The sequence below is a fragment of the Antechinus flavipes genome, chromosome 3 (assembly GCF_016432865.1).
Source record: "Antechinus flavipes isolate AdamAnt ecotype Samford, QLD, Australia chromosome 3, AdamAnt_v2, whole genome shotgun sequence".
NCBI classification, from domain to species: Eukaryota; Metazoa; Chordata; class Mammalia; order Dasyuromorphia; family Dasyuridae; genus Antechinus; species Antechinus flavipes.
The window spans coordinates 537,325,576-537,343,056 of NC_067400.1; the positions used below are offsets into that span (position 1 = coordinate 537,325,576).

The following is a 17,481-nucleotide window of genomic DNA, read 5'->3' on the forward strand; positions in this document are numbered from 1 at the left end:
GATGCATGCAGCAGATCTAGTGCCAGCCCTTACATCAGAAGAAGACTTATCTTTTTGAGTTCAAATGTAGCCTTAGATACATACTGGCTATGTCAACCTAGAGAAATCATTTAATCCTGTTTACCTCAGTTCCTCAGTAAATGAGGGGAAGTAAGATGAATGGGAGAAGGAAATGGCAAACCACTCAGTATCTTTGCCAAGAATTAATCACAATTGAAATAACTGAATAAATCTTAGCATTGATAATTAATTGAATGTGAGAAATGAACCCAAAATTTGTTTTGATTTTCATTTATTTATTGCCAGTGATTTTGGCATAATCTTAAATATGATTACAATTATTACTTCTTATGTAAAAATGCTTTGTTATTTCCAAATGCCTAAAGTCTGAAGTCTCAATCTATGATTTCAATCCTCCTATAATTTGGCTCCAATTAATTTTTCCGGGATGCAGATTGGAATTAGAATGGCACTATTCCTGGAGTGAGAATGGCTATACTCAAGTTCCAGTTCTACCATTTAGTACTTGGACTAAATATCTGAGTAAGATACTTGTACTTCAGAAACTCAATTTTGTCATCTGTAAAATAATGATCATAATATATGAAATTTCTATCTCTAAAAGACTATTTATCATAATATTTCAGCAAGACAATATGCATGAAAGTAACTATAATAGGAAAGTTGGTTAAATAAATAAAAAATATAATTTCCTTGATTAGCAATCATTAATGAAATAGTTTCATGATCTAGAGCAGTGAGAAGGTTCATGGAGATGCCAATGTTTAGATGGGATATAGTCCTTATACTTACAGAGTTTAGTTCTAGAGAAATATAACTATGAGTAACTGCAGAGTAAAAGAATTTATTATAAGAAAATAATGCAAGTATTAAATAAATCAATATCTCAGTGCTTTTTTTTCCCCTGAGAATTCTGTCTACAATGAGTTCGGGTGACTGATTGTCTTCTTAATATACCTTCAATACTTTGCCATTGTGCTTTTATTTACATTGTTCTTACAAGTGTATATTTCTTTATCCCTCCCTCCAGTGCTAACCACTGAAACTCTTAGTATCTAAGACCTATTTTACATACTATCTCTTATGTTGGGTTTTCTTTGACCATGTCATACAAAATGATTACTCACACCTCTAAATTTCTTGTTTTCCTTAAAATTATTTTTAGTACTCATCACATTTTGCTTAGACTTATATATTAATCTTTCAAGTCATAGAATCATATGATTATATTATCAAATAGCAGGTAATATATGAATATATGTATATATATTTATGTATGATTACACATATATTCCATAAAGTCCAATGTATGTCACTGAATAGAAATTTAACAAGTCCCTTAACTGGTAATCAATGATAGCTAATGACATTCCAAAGGTTTTACAAAGCAGTTATAGGAGTAGATAATTTCTGAATTGTAAGTGCTCTCAAATTGTTTAAATTATAATTAATCAAGAATCTCCAGCAAATGTCAGCTTTTATCTGAAGCACTCCAATGACAAGGAACATACTATAACCTGAAGCTGCCTATTTCATTTTTTAACAGCTCTAAAAGTTAAAATATTTTCTTGGTCAATACCATTCAGTTCTTGCAACCCAATAAATAATTCCCTGTGAGTTTGTTTTCTTAACCATTTTTAAGAGAAAGATAAGCATAATCTTAATCAGGAAATAAAATAGCTGAGTCATTTTAATACTAATGTCAAAGAAATGCAAATACTTGTTGTATATAGAATTTTTTTGAGCATATAGAATGTTATGCCAGGAATCGATGTTATTATCTATTCTTAGACAAAAGCAAAATCTTGTGGGGAGACCACATGATTAATGTCCCAAGGAATTGTTCTTTTCAATTAGAATTAAATAAAATAACAAGATAAAACAATATTTAGTACTCTCATCTCACCAACACATAACTAGCTATCCACTTTAAATTTGAAAGGTATGTAAGCCAAGTCAGGAGAAAAAACAATTTTACATAATTATACTTTCTAAAATACCTAACTTGTCTCATTATACCTTAAAACAGTATCTAATAATTACATTGAACATAATAGGTCTTTTTATAAACATTTGCAGCTTTAATAAATGGATGATGGATGAATTGAGAGAAAAACTGCCAACTAAATTATTAAAGTAACCTGGTGACAAGGAAGTACATGGTTAAAATATAGAAGTTTCAATTTTGCACTAATTTTCTATTGTCTCATTGATCTTCGCTCAAAATTAAACTGTGAGACAAAAAAGGGATGTCCCTATTTATTTTCTCATTTGACCTTCAACATGAAGCATTATAACTTTAAGGAAGCCTATTATTAAAAAAAAGATTACATGGTTATTTCAACTTTTTAATGACAATAAAGAAAATATAGTAACTGTCCATTCAATTGATGGGGCCAATATTTCAATACATTTTTTGCTTACTGTGTGACCTTGGATAAATCACTTCCTCTAAAAGTTTCATTTTTGGTATATATTTTGCATTTATTTATCTATCATATATCATTTAACCAGTAGAATATATATTCATTATTTAAGGCAAGACTTGTATCATTTTTACCCTTATATTCCCAGATGTCTAGCACTTAATAATTCTTATTAATTTCAATTTCAAATCCAGCCATTGTTACTCCAAGAGAAAGTGAACAGAAAGGATAAATTTAATTAACAATATGCCAGTAATATCCTTTTGGATAAAAAAAAATCCTTTTAGAGGATTCTCTGTAAAAATCATTTGCCTACTCTAAAATATCAACTATATAAGAAAATCCTGTAAAATCTATTTACAATTTGTTGTCTATTCTCAGGACAATCATAAGAACACTTAAAACCAAGAGCATTATATAAGTATGTCCTCAGAATACTGACCAATATTTACCATTTTTTCTTAACCCAATTTGCCTATGATGATTCATCAGACCTTGAGTTTGAACTCTTTTCATGGAAAATAGGATTATTACTTGATCAATCTCAGAAAACAATGACAAAAAGCTTAAAATAAGCCATTAATTATATTTCTTTTTGTTTACTGGAAACCGACACATAAAGACACTCTGAATTATTCCAGGCTTAATATAACTTAGTGTGGAGCACAGGGTATCCTTGGTGAATAACCATTAGCACTTAGTGCCTCATTTAGAATCACAATAATGACAAACAACTTGGACATCTTAGAATGTAGAAAAAATATATCAATTGTTTTTGGCTAATGGTGGATTCTACTTCCAAAATTAAGCACTGTCAAATTTCCAAGAGTGTCTGACAATATCTGAAATGTATTCTAGACCTCAATCATTCCAAAGCTGAAGATCATGCCAGAAGGGCACTGGCTAGATGTCAGATCATCAGATGCCTTTTCTGGAGTGAGATGTGCTTGATCTTAAATCAAAATATTGGCCACATTTCCAATTATCACCTCAAGCACTACTCATTGATAACTTTTCAATGTCAACAAAGTCATTCTTCTTTATTTCAATTGCCAAGCATAGCTATATATAGTTTTCAAATGATGACCTCAGTGCCATTAGCATTGTCTTCCTCTTTAATGAGTACATACTCCAACCTCACAAATAAAAGGTAAGAATTCACAGCCAGCTCTTATGAGTTCATTGTGTCCTGCATAGATCTCTGAGAGTCCTAGGCAAACCAGTTAATGCCAAAAATAACCATGAAGAGATGAGAAACCATTGATCCAGTGCCAGTCACCTGGAACTATTCATCAAAGATACATTTATTTTTCAGAGACAAAGTTAAGCTAGAAATATTTACAGTGGACTCTATTTAGCACTAGGCCAAATATTGAATGACAGGGTGAGAAGGGGTAGTAATGATAATCAGCTATAATTACAGTAATTATCTGTATTTCTGGATTGTTCAGATTTTTGGGAAAAAATGAAGAGTTACCAAAGACAATCCAATATGCATCCATTATTCCCTAAATCATCCTAAGCATCTCTATCATAAATTACTCATTGTAATGTTTTATAGCACTTTTAGTTTCACCAAGTGATCACCTCATAAAAAGTCTGATGAGGGAAGTAGCATTGATAATTCTTGGCCTCATTTTACAAATGAGAAAACTGAAGTCCAGAAAGGTTGAGCAATCTGCCCAATGCCACTCTGTTAGCTGTTGTGTGATATTGGATCAAAAACCAGTTCTACTCTGAGATCAGTACTCTAACACTTGGCCAAATATGCTTTCTAGGGGACTACCCATTTATCTTCTTTCAGTTAGGGAGTACAATGGATGAGGTTCTGACCTTGGAGTTAGGAAGTCCTGATATAAAATCCAGTTTTAGAAACTTATGTGTAGTTGATTCTGGGCAAGTTATTTAACTTCTACCTTCATCACTTTCCTCAACTATTTCCTCAACAAAATGGGAGTAACAACAAAAAACAATAACAATATCAAAGGATTGTTTTGTGAACCAAATAAGAAAATATTTTAAATTGCTTAGCACAGTGTCAGATCCATTGTAAGTGCTTAAGGACTTGTTCCTTGTTCCCACCACTTTCTTTGTTTATATAAAGAAATTAAAATGTATATTTGGATTGTTCTAGGCTTGATATTACTTAATAGGAAGAACAGGATATCTTTGCTGCCTAGTATTCTCATAAATACAAAGGTTTATAGCATACCAAATGAAAATGAATTAGTAACTCAAGTCAATAAGATAAATATGGCCCTTCAATATGTCACGTTCTGTTTTAAGAGAGACAAGACATTAACAAGCTTTAATATGCCAGAGTTCTTTACCTTTGCATCTTATAATCTAATGATTCATAGATTGGCAAATGCATGTATAGTGTTCTGGTTGGTTTTTTGGATGTCACTGGACCAGCCTTCCTTTCAGCAGAGTAAAGTCAGGTGTTAAAGTCCAAATTCTTTATTATCTCCCTCAAAGTCTTGTTTCCTTGCCTGGGGATCAGGATAGCTTTCTTGAGGACCTCCGGATTGTGTCTTGATTTTTGTGGGGGAGGAAGGAGGATCACCAACGACTGTCTCTGTCTTGAAGTCTGTCTCACTCTGAGGGTTTGTGCTCCAGCCTCCAGCCCTCTGTCTTCTATCAGTCTGTTCCAATCACCTTCCCAGTCTGTCTCCGAACCCTCCTGAGTCTGTTTCCAAGTCCTTCTCAGTCTGTCTCTGGCTCAGATAGGCCTTGATCTCAGTGAAGAAATGAAGGAGGACAGGCCTGCCACCATGGTGGTGTAAGATGGAATGAATGAGTCTGGCTGAGTTTGTTCCAGCTTATGTACTCTATTATAATTACATTATTATAGGTGTGAATCTTGTAGAATAGGTGTTAATCTTGTAGAACTATATTAAGTAACAAGTCCATGTATTAAACTAGAGAACTATTAATCACCATGCTAAACTAGATAGCCATTGTCTTATCAATTCCATTTAGTTAGTACCTTGTAAAAATCCTTGTTTCAAGTACAGAATTCTGTTTGGTGATATATCCTGGGTCAAGAGAAACATTTGAGTCCATTCAAAGCTATGAGAAATATTGATTATATCATTAGGACAAAATATATTTTTCACAGTAGGACCTTCTTTGACAGAGTGTACATGCTTTAATAAGAGTCTATATGATATTAATGGAAGAAGTTCAATATTAGGTCTTGAGAGCCTTAGGCTCAGATATGAGTCCTGATACTGTACTGAATCAGTAAATCAAAAAATTATTTCACTCACTTGTAAAGTGGTCATAATATAATTTCAAATATTCTTGAGAAAAAATATTTTGTAAATCTTAAAATGTAATTTAAATAATTTAGCATAATGACATTTTCAAAGAATTAATAACAACTACATTTTAGTATTATTCTTTTAAGAAACAGTAAAAATTACCTATCATGATGAAGCAACAACCATAGACCACACTGATACACTTTTTTATGTTTCTAAATGAGATTTTTTTCCCTCAATTAAATGTCAAAAATCTTAGCATTCATTTTTTCTAGGTAACTTAATCATTTTATTAATAATGCCAACATGTTTATTAATGAAAGGATGATCATTTGGCCACTTCTTTCAGATCAAAGATAATCATCATGATGGCTTATATACTCTTTTGGAAGAGGAATGTTCCCAGGAATGGCAGTCAACTCTGATTGGTTAACAGTTAGTGAGAAAGTGAATAGTAAAATGAGGAGCTGGGCCTGAAGCTCAATTATGTCATTTGCTTAATGATAGTTCTGGCTTTGGGCAATCTACTCAAAGAATTTATCCCTAATCACACCTGAATGAAACACAATTAAAATTCATTTCCAAAAGATTTTGGACAATCTCCCCTTTGCCATAAAAGTGGACCTCAACCTTTTAAAAATTAAGCAGAAAAGCAAAAGGAACTCTGGCCATAGATAGTTTTTATGAGGAAAGAGAAAAGCAGATTTTCGGGAAAAAATGAAATGCTACCAAAGACAATGCAATATGCCTCATATAAGGAGACACTGATTTGAGAGGAGTCAATTAGTAACTGAAAGAAGATACAGAGTTGTTAGAAAAACTGAAGAAAAGACTAAAAATAAACCCACAGTCCTCCTACTACTTAAAATGAGTTAATATAAGTATTAGCAATATATCATGTGAAATAAGTTACTTTTATGTTTGCCTCCACTAAATGTTGTAGTACCTCAAATTCAATAAGTATTTAAGTAGCCAGTTGCTATTTGCAAGAGTACTGAGTTTGACGCAAAAACATACAAAAGAAAAGAAAAGAAAAATCCCTAAATATCAACGAGATTGCATTCTACTGAATGGCTGAATGGTATATTATCAAGAAAACTCTTTTTAGGCCACTTACTACCTGTGTGACCTGGAGCACATTGTCTAACCCTTGAGGTCTTTCATAATTCCACCTATAATTTGGAAGATCAGATTAAATCCCTTTCTAAGGTCCCTTTTAGCTCTAAATCTATGCTGATCTTCAATCAAAAATAGAAAAGAATCTTGTGACAAGGAATGCAGTGATCTTAGATGTCATCTGCTCAGAGTAAGTGCTTAATAAATGTTTGTTGATGGATTGACTGACCTCCTTGAGAGACAGAATTTCCTCTGGAGCATTCCTGACAAGGGAACTTTAAGATCCTGTTGTCTTCTCTAAACTCGTGATTATAAGCATTCCCATATTAGCAAAATGAATCATAGACTGAAAATTGGATGCTTTTTATCTCAGCTGGTAACAGAATATGGGAAATTTCAATCCATTTTATTATTAAAAAATAAAAGGGTATTCTGTGTAGCAAAAAGGACCTTACTCTTAACTCTATCATTTCTAATTCTGTGTCAACAACTATCTCTGCTGAAAGGCTAAATAGGCAGTAGTTCTCTTATCGATAAACACATATATACATGAGTGCTCATACATAAACACACACACATACACACACATACACAATCCATACTTACACAGTGGCAGCAATTGTCAGTATCTCTTGTCCTGATTAAAAAAAAAAGTGATTTTTGGAAAAATCCATTCCACAAAGTGTAGTAAGGAATCTGATTTAGTTCATTATTTTGAAAGACATGCTGATGAATGCAAAGAATGTCTGATTATTCTTTTGGCATCATTTTGCTGAAAAAAATTACACTAATAAACTAGTAAGAGGAAAGTGGAGTTATACAAGAGAATGAAGTAGTCCCAGAGGGTATTTATGCATTTGTCAAACTAAAGGAAAAATGGTTTAAAAATATTTATCAAGATTTTGTAATGATTATGTTGGTTAGTAATTCTAACATGTTTTAAAGAAATAGATACATAAAAAGAAAAGGAGAGAAATGGAGACAGCATAGAAAAAAAACAAGAGACAGAGATGAAAGAGGGGAGGGACAGGGAGACAGAGACAGTAAGGGACAGACAGAGAGGAAGAGAGACACATAGAAAGAGACAAAGATAGACAAAATCAGACAGAGAGACAGGACAGAATCACAGAGAAAAGAGAGAAATTGAAACAGAGAGAATCTCTGAAAAATATAGAGAAAAATAGAGAGAAGAGAGAAATCATCTAAATTGGACATTCTATGAAATAGAAGGGCTTCATAAGTGTGAGATCTAAAGCACAATGGGATATCACCTAATAATTCAAAATAAAATTCTAACTATCCCATAGATTCATAGATTGTCTGAGTGATAAGAGACCTTACTTAGGACATAATATATGAAAATAAAAATCCAGCATCCTCATTCAATCCTTATTATCTGAAGCATGTACAAATGCACTATGAACAGGTATTCCAAATAAAGGGATCTTCCAAAGTGATGTGTGGTAGCTTGGTTTTTGAAAATTATAATGAATATAATTTAACCTTTTTTTTTCTACATAACTCCACATATGTGAGGAAAAGATTTTGAAAAAGAAGTGGAGAAGCCCAGGTACTAGCTCTGAATCTTTTACTAGATATCTCTGTGGCACTGGGTGATTCAATTATTACCCTTGTATTTACTCATCTGTCGAAATGGATTTCATATGAAATCATTCCTTAAGGTCAAACATGTGATTCTCTAAGATCATGAACAACAATTACTGAATTATACATCCTAATTGATATATCATTAAGTAATGCTGGCAGAAGCTAGCAAAATATGTAAAAATCTGATTCTAGAGAAAATTGATGTGCTTTCTTCCCCCTCTTCCCCCCGGCATCCTATACTTTTATTATTCCAGATATTAGTAGGAACTTATAGCTACTGCTGTTATCATGTCCTCACTGCTTCTCAAATGCTGGCTGTTAATTTGACTATAATTATGTGCAAAGGGATAATATTCAGAGTGGCTCCATTCCTTCATTATATAACAACTACCACTATCTTTACCCTTAATCACATTCCTATCCTGCTTTAAGGTTTGTAAAGGATTTCACAAGCATTATATCATTTTATTCTCACAATGTAATGAAGTACATGCCTTCATTTTATATATAAGATATGATATTTGAGCTACCAGTACTCTGACTCTGGGTAAGGTGCATATTAATATACAAAGAAAGCACTGGATATTTTCATGGTTAAGTAAACTCAAAACATTCTGATCACCAAAAAATAAGATATACTTTATCATGAATAAACCACAGCTACACTCTTTACTTAGATCCTAGTGAACCTTGAACTATTTGTATTTTTAGGCATATATTCAGTATTGTATGGGCAAAACAGAATTATCATCACGACCAAAACATTTAACCATCAACAGACATGCTTCAATATATATAGAGTGGCAAAATTTCTAAATTATTAACTATAAATAAATATTTATTTATTATTAACTATAATAATTATAAGTATATAATTAATGATTGACTATAAATAAATAATGATAAAATAATTCTTCCATTGCTTTCAGTGATAGCTATATGTCCTCCTGAAAAAATAGTCTGGCTTAATGATATGAAATATGTTATATAAAAAAACTGAACAAATTCTTTAAAAATCATATCAGTGAAGGAAAAAAAGTCATTTTAAAAAGAAAAAAATATGAATGATGATAATTATCAAAAGAAGTCACAAACTATTTCAGCATGTCAATATAGCTTTTTAAATATCCAAAATATTCATGAATTATTTTAAAAATATTATCAGAGTTGGAAAAATTATAGTTGTGTTTATTCTCTTGAGTAAGTAGTTATATTCTCAAATGCAAAGTTTTTTTTTTCCTCCAAGAGACAACCATGATCATTCATTTAACCAAAATCTTATACTATGGGTAAAAGGACAACGACACTTAAAAAGCATTTGTTTAAATTTGATCTTTCTATTTTTTACCTAAAATCCTACTGAAATAGACCCTCCCTTTTAGAGATAAGTCTAGATATAACTCTTCCGTATGAGCAGTAAAAAAATTGTAAGTTTTCCAAGTTTGTAAATTTTGTATCATCAATTCCTTCCCTTCTGGAGAGGGAACCTATTTTCTTAAAAGTGGTTATGGAATAAGAAGCTGAATTAATTAATAATTAAGCATCAAAAATAAGTTGGTATAAGTAGAACCAGGAAACTCAAAAATGAGTTGTTATGAAATATTTTGAAATACCTTTTATAAATCTTTATTTTTTATTTTGCAGGGAAAATTTAAAGAATTCTGAACACAGTCCCCAACAAAGAACTCATTTCTCACATTGTTACCCCCCACACACATGTGCCTTAATACAATACATATTATATATGTTTATGTATATACATACTCACATATGTATACATGCATACACATACACATATGTGTATATGAAATCTTCCTCTTCCCTCATTTTAGCATCAAATCTAAATAGCCATCTTATATATTCAGAGAGTCTTAAAAGGGAAAATATCTTCAAAACATGTTATCTACTGAGTACATGACATTTTTTGGTTCTGTTTTGTTTTGTTTTCCTTTTCTATTTTTTTTCTTTTATTCTTATTTAAAATAAAATTAATTTTAAAAGCCATCTTCTTAAACCTTTTATTCTCTCTACAACATTACTTGAAGTCTCTTCTCGCCAATTTTTGGTGATGAAAAATGCATTACCACACAATGCAGTAGATATATCCATATAATTAAAAAGCTTCATAAATGCATAAATACATGCATTATACATATATGCCATATAAATGTATTGTTTGTATGCATGCATTTATATTATATATATACATGGTTATACATTTATTCCCATCTGTTCAAAAGGCGCTCCTACCATATCTTCATAAAGCATTGTTTACAAAAGCTGTGTATAAAGAAATGGCATTGTTCAAGAAGTTATCCAAATTTGTCATTACAGAACATTGGCTGTAGTGAAGAGCTGAAGAGGAAACTACCCCACCTTATTCATTTTTACAGATAAGGAAATTCTTAGGAGAGGAGAAGGATTCAGTTATGATCACATGGATAGTAAATGTTAGAGCCATGAAACAAATCCAAGTATTTTGATTCCAAATCAAGTACTCTTTTCAACACTCCATACTTGTATACAAATATTTATTGACTCTAGAAGTATCCCTATGTAACAATGCACAATTCTAGCAATGCTGTTAATAAGAAAATAGTTTTTTGACTCTTCTTGGAAATCACATTCAGGGTTTTGACAAAGTATATTGAATATGATTAACCATACTCAGTCATCTTCCTCAGGGCCTGATATAACTTTTGGAAACATAAGCAACTAATTAAAAACCCACTTAATTTGATAGCTCATATGGCTTTTGGAACACAGATTGAGAACTTGAAAGGCCCCCAAAAATCATTCACATCACATCCAGAGACAAGATTATGGAAAATGAATGTACATAACAACATACTATTTTCAGCTTCTATTGTTGTTTGCTTGCTTGTTTTTTTTTTCCTTTCTTATGATTTTTTCCCCATTTGATCTGTTTTTTTTTCCTTAAACAGCATGATAAATTTGGAAAATAAATTTAGAAGAATTGCACATGTTTAACTTATACTGAATTATTTGGGGAAGGGGTGGAAGAAAATAAGGGAAAAAAAAGGTTTTGCAAGATTTAATGTTGAAAAGTATCTTTGCATACATATTGAAAAATAAAAACCTATTATTACTTTAAAAAATAAAAATAAATAAAAGATCTAAGCCAAAAAATCTTTTAGCCTCATCCCTTATTTTACAAATGAGGAAAATTAGTTCAAAGAAGTATAACAACTTTGTCCAAAATTATATAGGTATTAAATGGTAGTCAGAATTTGAATCCAGATCCTTTTGCTCCAAGTTCTTTTTTTTTCTGGGAGTGAAGACTAAAGTTTAGTTCCTGAGTCCAAATTTTATCTCCTGAGAGGTAGAATGTTGTAAAGAAAAAAGAAACATTGGATTATGAAAATCTTAGTTTTAGTCTCATCTGTGCCCTTTTCCAGCTGCAAAAATATAAGTAAATTTTGCTGCCTGCCTCTCAGGATTGTCATGAAAATCTAATGAGCTGATAAATGCAAAGTGCTTTGTGAATCTTAAATGATAAACAGAATCCTACCTTCATATGTTACATATCTTCTATTATCACCACATGCTACAGACCATGAAAATGGCACATAGAAAAGTGAAGTAAATTGTTAAATGGACAGTATGTGGTAGAAGTAATGTAAGATCTTATTCCTTTGTGATTTCTTAATCTGGTCCTAAAAGTAATTCTAGAAGAAGGTTCTATAAGAAATGGCAGCTTCCTTAGATGTTCCTGTTCTGAAGGAACTATTTAATAACCCTAACTTCAATATAGAATTTGTGTTTTTTTTTAAATATGGTAGTCATACTTGTAGGATTAAAACCATATATAACAACTCATAGTAATCCTGATAAAGTGAGTAATAAAATAAAAAAAGTTACAGATATGATCTACAAATGTTTCCTGTGTATTCAAGATTTAAAAAATTTTGCTTCAATGAAAATATTCTGCTACTAACAAATTAGGACAACCATTCAAGAGGCAGAAATATGATAAATCAAATATGAACATTTCTCAGGATGTTTCTGTCAAGGAGAAGAATATAAAAGGTGATTCTCTTTTCTACTCACCTTCCTAGAAGCAAAAATTCTCCAGCTAGTCCTTGGCGTCTCATAGCCATCAGCAATCCTCTTACTGTCATTCCCTCACAAAAGCAAGCCACTACTCTTGCTTTGGGCAGGTGACTGATAAGCTTCTTCAGGAGCTTGTCAAAACTCTGTTCTCCAGCATTACTATAGATTTTATAGGAATGAGCAATACAGATCCCTTCTTTGGCAGACATGTCTTTAAATGCTTCCATTCCACTTTCTCCATAGTTGCCTATATAAAAACACAAACAAGTGTATGACAACTAATTATACAGGAACTGATGCATCAAGCATAATAAAGTTCACATGGCAGTTTTCTAATAACTAAACATTATATTCCATATAAATTTTTAAAAAGTATATGAATATATACAGCAGGCAGCTAGGTTATGTAGTAGATAGAGTGCCAGCCTTGAAGTCAAGAGGACCTGAGTTCAAATCTGGCTTCAGACCCTTAGCATTTCATAGCTGTGTGACTATGGGCAAGTCACTTAACCCCAATTGTCTCAGCAAAAAAAAAATGTATATGAATATACTAATTGGGTCTTGATGCCTTTGTTATTTAAAAACCACCCCCCCAAAAAAAAGTCAGATTTCATGAAAAGAGTTATACTATAGCAACAGATTTCTTGAAGATTGCATTAAACAACATATTTACATATGAGACCTCTTTCATCCAAGCCACCTAAAATACACATTGAGAATGTATGGATTCCTGAATATACACATATGTATATGCATATTATGCAAATAATAATAAATATTAATGTCAATATAATTGGATTTCTTTATAAGGCTATGTAGTTTATATACTTGTAATTATTATTCTGAGAGGGCCATAAATTTCACCAAACTGACAAAGGTATCAATCACACAAAAATTGTACTCCTGCTTTACAATTTCAAGAGGTAGTCATTCATTCAAGTTACTCATCTTTACTTACAAAAGGTTAGTTATTTCTCTATGTTTTTAGTCTGCAAAAGAACCAAAATAATAGAGTCCAAAATAAAAGCAAGTTCAAAGGATGAAGATAGCCCCACTTTAGTGGCAACAACAACAACAACAACAACAACAACAACAACAAAAAACAATTCAAATGTATGTATATAATCAGTTTGCAGTTCTTGCCATTGGTGTATAAGCCACCAAGGCTTCCTTTGCTGAGGGGAGGGAACTGCTTATTTTACAAGTGATTAAAAGTAAAAAGACTTTCTTTGAAAACTTTGATAATAATGGCAAGCTGATCTGGGGATTATGTAATTCTAGGTTTATTTTCAGTAAACTTTATTCCTTAAAGGATTTCTAGAGGAGAAAACATGGATGATCAATTCCTTGAAAACCTGGAAAAATAGTAATATATATATATATATATATATATATATATATATATATATATATATATATCTCAACCCAATAAGCAATTACTAAACATCTACTATGCACAAAGAATGTATCATTCTAGGGAATAAAAATTCACAGCCCCACCTCCAAAATAATACTATTTTATAAAATAGAAATTTGATGTTCTCCAAATTTTTCATAATTATCATCAACAATATGTTTCAACTTCTTACTTATATAGTAATTTGTGAGGAAAAGTTAAGACAAAATATTGGAATACATGGGAGAACTGCTGAAATACACAGAAGCCACCTGACATTGGCTGCTTGGAGGTCCAACCCAGAATGGATCTCCTCTTGTGACAGGATGATACAAGGGGACTGAGAGGCAATTGCTCTTCTCTGATGTCTGTGACTGAGAATCCATTGCATTGTTTGACCCCTCTCCTCTTCCATCTGCCTCCAATTTATCTCATTCCCAGTCTGCAACACCTGTGTCAGCAAAGTCTTCCCTGAAATCCCTTCCAATGTTATGATCTACAGCTGTGGAGGTTCTCAGAGAATTGACCTGTCCCTTAACAATTCCCTGTTTTTTGCTGTTATCTCCCTCCCACCCCCACAGCATGGTCTGCACCCTGAGGAATGCAAGCAGCACTATCACTTCTGAATGGTTATAGCAGGTGTTGATAGAGTCAAACTGGAGAAGAAGACTGTAGTCAGAACAGGCATTTAAGTCTCTCATCAGTCTCCTAGCTCGGCCTTTTAATGTACTGGCCCATTTAATTACCCCGACTAAAAATGTCTTACAGGGGCTCTTCTTCCTTAACTCTGGAAGGATCCTTCTCATGGACAGCTCTGGTTCTTCTTGTAATTCTTCTTATTTTCTACCCCATGTACATTCAGAAAGTGGTGAATGGAAGGGACCAGATAGGTTAACTGCTTGGGGGAGAGGATTTGCTTGTATCTCTACAGATGGAGAAGGAATCAGATGGGTGCCAATGAGCCATATTTGCCTTGTCCATTGGAGAGAGATGGAACAGACCTTTGAAATTAAGTAGAAGACCCAAAAAACATTGAGTGGTTCCATTGCTGACTGTGCCCACCACTGAAAGAGCATGACAGTTATGGCATTTGAATCATGGACATCAAAAATTGTTGGACTTCAAAACCCTCAGGAATCATTGGATTCTCTGAGACATGATAAGATTGCTGTAGGACTTGAAAACCCTCAGGAATCATTGGATTCTCTGAGACATAATGAAACTGTTGCAGGACTTCAAAATCTGCAGGAATCACTGGATTCCCTAACACATAGAAAGACTATTGCAGAACTTCAAAAACTTGCAGGGATCATTGGATTCCCTGACATGTGAAGTAATGGATAATAGATTGATTTTGGACTATCTCTTGGTTGCAAAAGGACATGTATGTGTGATTGTTATTTACATACCCTCCTTCTAGGACTTGTGGAAATCTTTTACAATGCCATGTTGATTCATATTGTTTGTTATATCACTACCTGCATGTACAATTCATGTTTATCATACCACATTGAGCCTGCACTGGCTGTGGGGAGAGTCATCGCTACTAGCCTGTGCTTTATTGCTATGTGCTTGTGTAATACCTCCCATGCTGATGGGTTTGTGCATACCTGTTTCTAGTAAGACCCTTTAGCCCAGAAACCCACTAACAATATCTGGATTGATTCCCCACTTCCCTTTGGTATATTTCATCTCCCTTCCTGAGAAGTCAGGGAGGGATGATCTTCTCCTTTTTAGTGCTTTCATCTCTCTTCCTGAGAAGTCAGGAAGGGCATGATCACCTCCTTTTTGGGGTTCTCACCTCCTTGAGAAGACAGGGAGGGCATGACCACCTGTGTTCTAAAACAAAAGAAAGCTGGAGATGTAGAGGACTGAAACTCCAAAAAAGGTATGCTTGAATCAGACAACAGAGCCCTTAAGGTTAATTACCTATTCGATGTGAGATAATGACTCTATTAGCATATGTTTGGATAAATGGCTCTTCTCAGCATTGGTGCTTGCTGAATGTTTGGCATTAAGATAATCATAGGCAAGGATTGGAGGGAGAGAGAGAGGGGCCAGAGAGGCACTTGGCAGCAGGATGAAGAGGAGAGAAGTTGGAGACTCCGGACTCCTGAATCCAGGGTTCTGCTTGCCTGTCTCCTTCACGTCTCCCCCTAAAGACAAAGGCCTTTAATTTATCCTGACTCTGGCTGACCCCCAAGGCCCTTCAGGGAAATAGTTCATACCCTACAACAAAATATTAAGAAGAAAAATTTTCAAAGTGATTGTAGAGGAAAATAAATTAATGTTGATTTTAGGGTTAAATATAAAATTTAACTCTCTAAGAAACAATTATTGTTGGTGAAAACATTCATGAGTTGTTTTCATACTAAAGCAAGAAGAAATTATACACACATACATATGCATATGTGTATATATAAAATTGCATTTGATTTTTTTTAAATAAAAAAAGAATGAATGGTATAAAATGAGGAGGTTTTAGTAAGTATATCAATAAGTATTTTTGAATATTTACTTAGTATTTTATTTTTTTCAACAGTTATGTTAAGACATTTGTAACATTTGTTTTTAAAACTATGAGTTACAGTTTCTCCTCCTTTCTGCCTCCTCACTCCACCTCCATGTCTAGAAGGCAAGCAATTTGAAATAGGTGTAGTCACAAAAACATCTTCATAACAGTTATGTTGTAAAAGAAAACAGACAAATAACAACAAAAACAAAACAATTAAAAACTCAAGAAAACTAAAGTTTTAAAAAAAGTATGCTTTAATCTGTATTCAGACACCACCAGTTCTTTCTCTGGTTGTGGAAAGGATTTTTCATCATCAGTCATTCAGTGTCATCTTTAATCATTGTATTGCTGAAATTAGCTGTCATTCACAGCTGATCATCTTGTATTGCTGTAACATTGTATGCAGTATATTTCACTTTTTGTCAGCTCATGAAAGTCTTTCCAGGTTTTTTTTTTTCAACCCTTTGGATATAGTTCCAAATTCCTGGATTGAATCAGTTAGTAACTTCATCAATATATTAATTCCTCATTTATCCTCTATCTCTTCTACCATTTGCCATTTTCTTTTTCTGTTTTAATAACTAATCTAATAGGTGTGGGGTAGTACTTCAGAGTTGTTTTAATTTGCATTTTTCCAATCAGTACCAAGTTAGAGAATTTTTTATATAGCTAAAGATAGCTTTGATTACTTCATCCAATACCTGTTCATATCTTTTAATCATCTAATAATTGGGGAATGACTTGTATTTTTATAAGTTTTACTCACCTCTGTATGCTTGAGAAATGAGGCTTTTATTGGAAAAATTGCTTCATTTTTTTCATAATTACTATTCCTAACTGTATTCCTTCACTTCATTTTCTCAAAAATATTTTGCTTCTGACTACTCTTTCCTCTAGGCTATTTTCTATTACCCCTCCATTTTCTTAACTCTTTGTCTTCTACTTTCCTGTAGCATAAAATAGATTTCTGTACCCAATTGTGTTGTTGTTATTCCCTAGTTGAGCCAATTGAAAATAAGGGCTCCTTTCCTTTCATCTTCTTCCTCTTTTCCTTTATTG

The 17,481-nt window shown here is 32.8% G+C and overlaps 1 protein-coding gene across 4 annotated transcripts in view; it reads right to left on the minus strand.

The window, feature by feature from the left end:
• Positions 1-17,481, minus strand: part of GRM5 (glutamate metabotropic receptor 5) — a 725,366-nt gene that overhangs the window by 446,339 nt on the left and 261,546 nt on the right. For all 4 annotated transcript variants that reach the window (XM_051987299.1, XM_051987297.1, XM_051987298.1 and 1 more), the window contains exon 3: positions 12,509-12,758. In XM_051987299.1, coding sequence (XP_051843259.1) covers positions 12,509-12,758 — 250 coding nt within the window. The remainder of the gene's footprint in view (positions 1-12,508; positions 12,759-17,481) is intronic.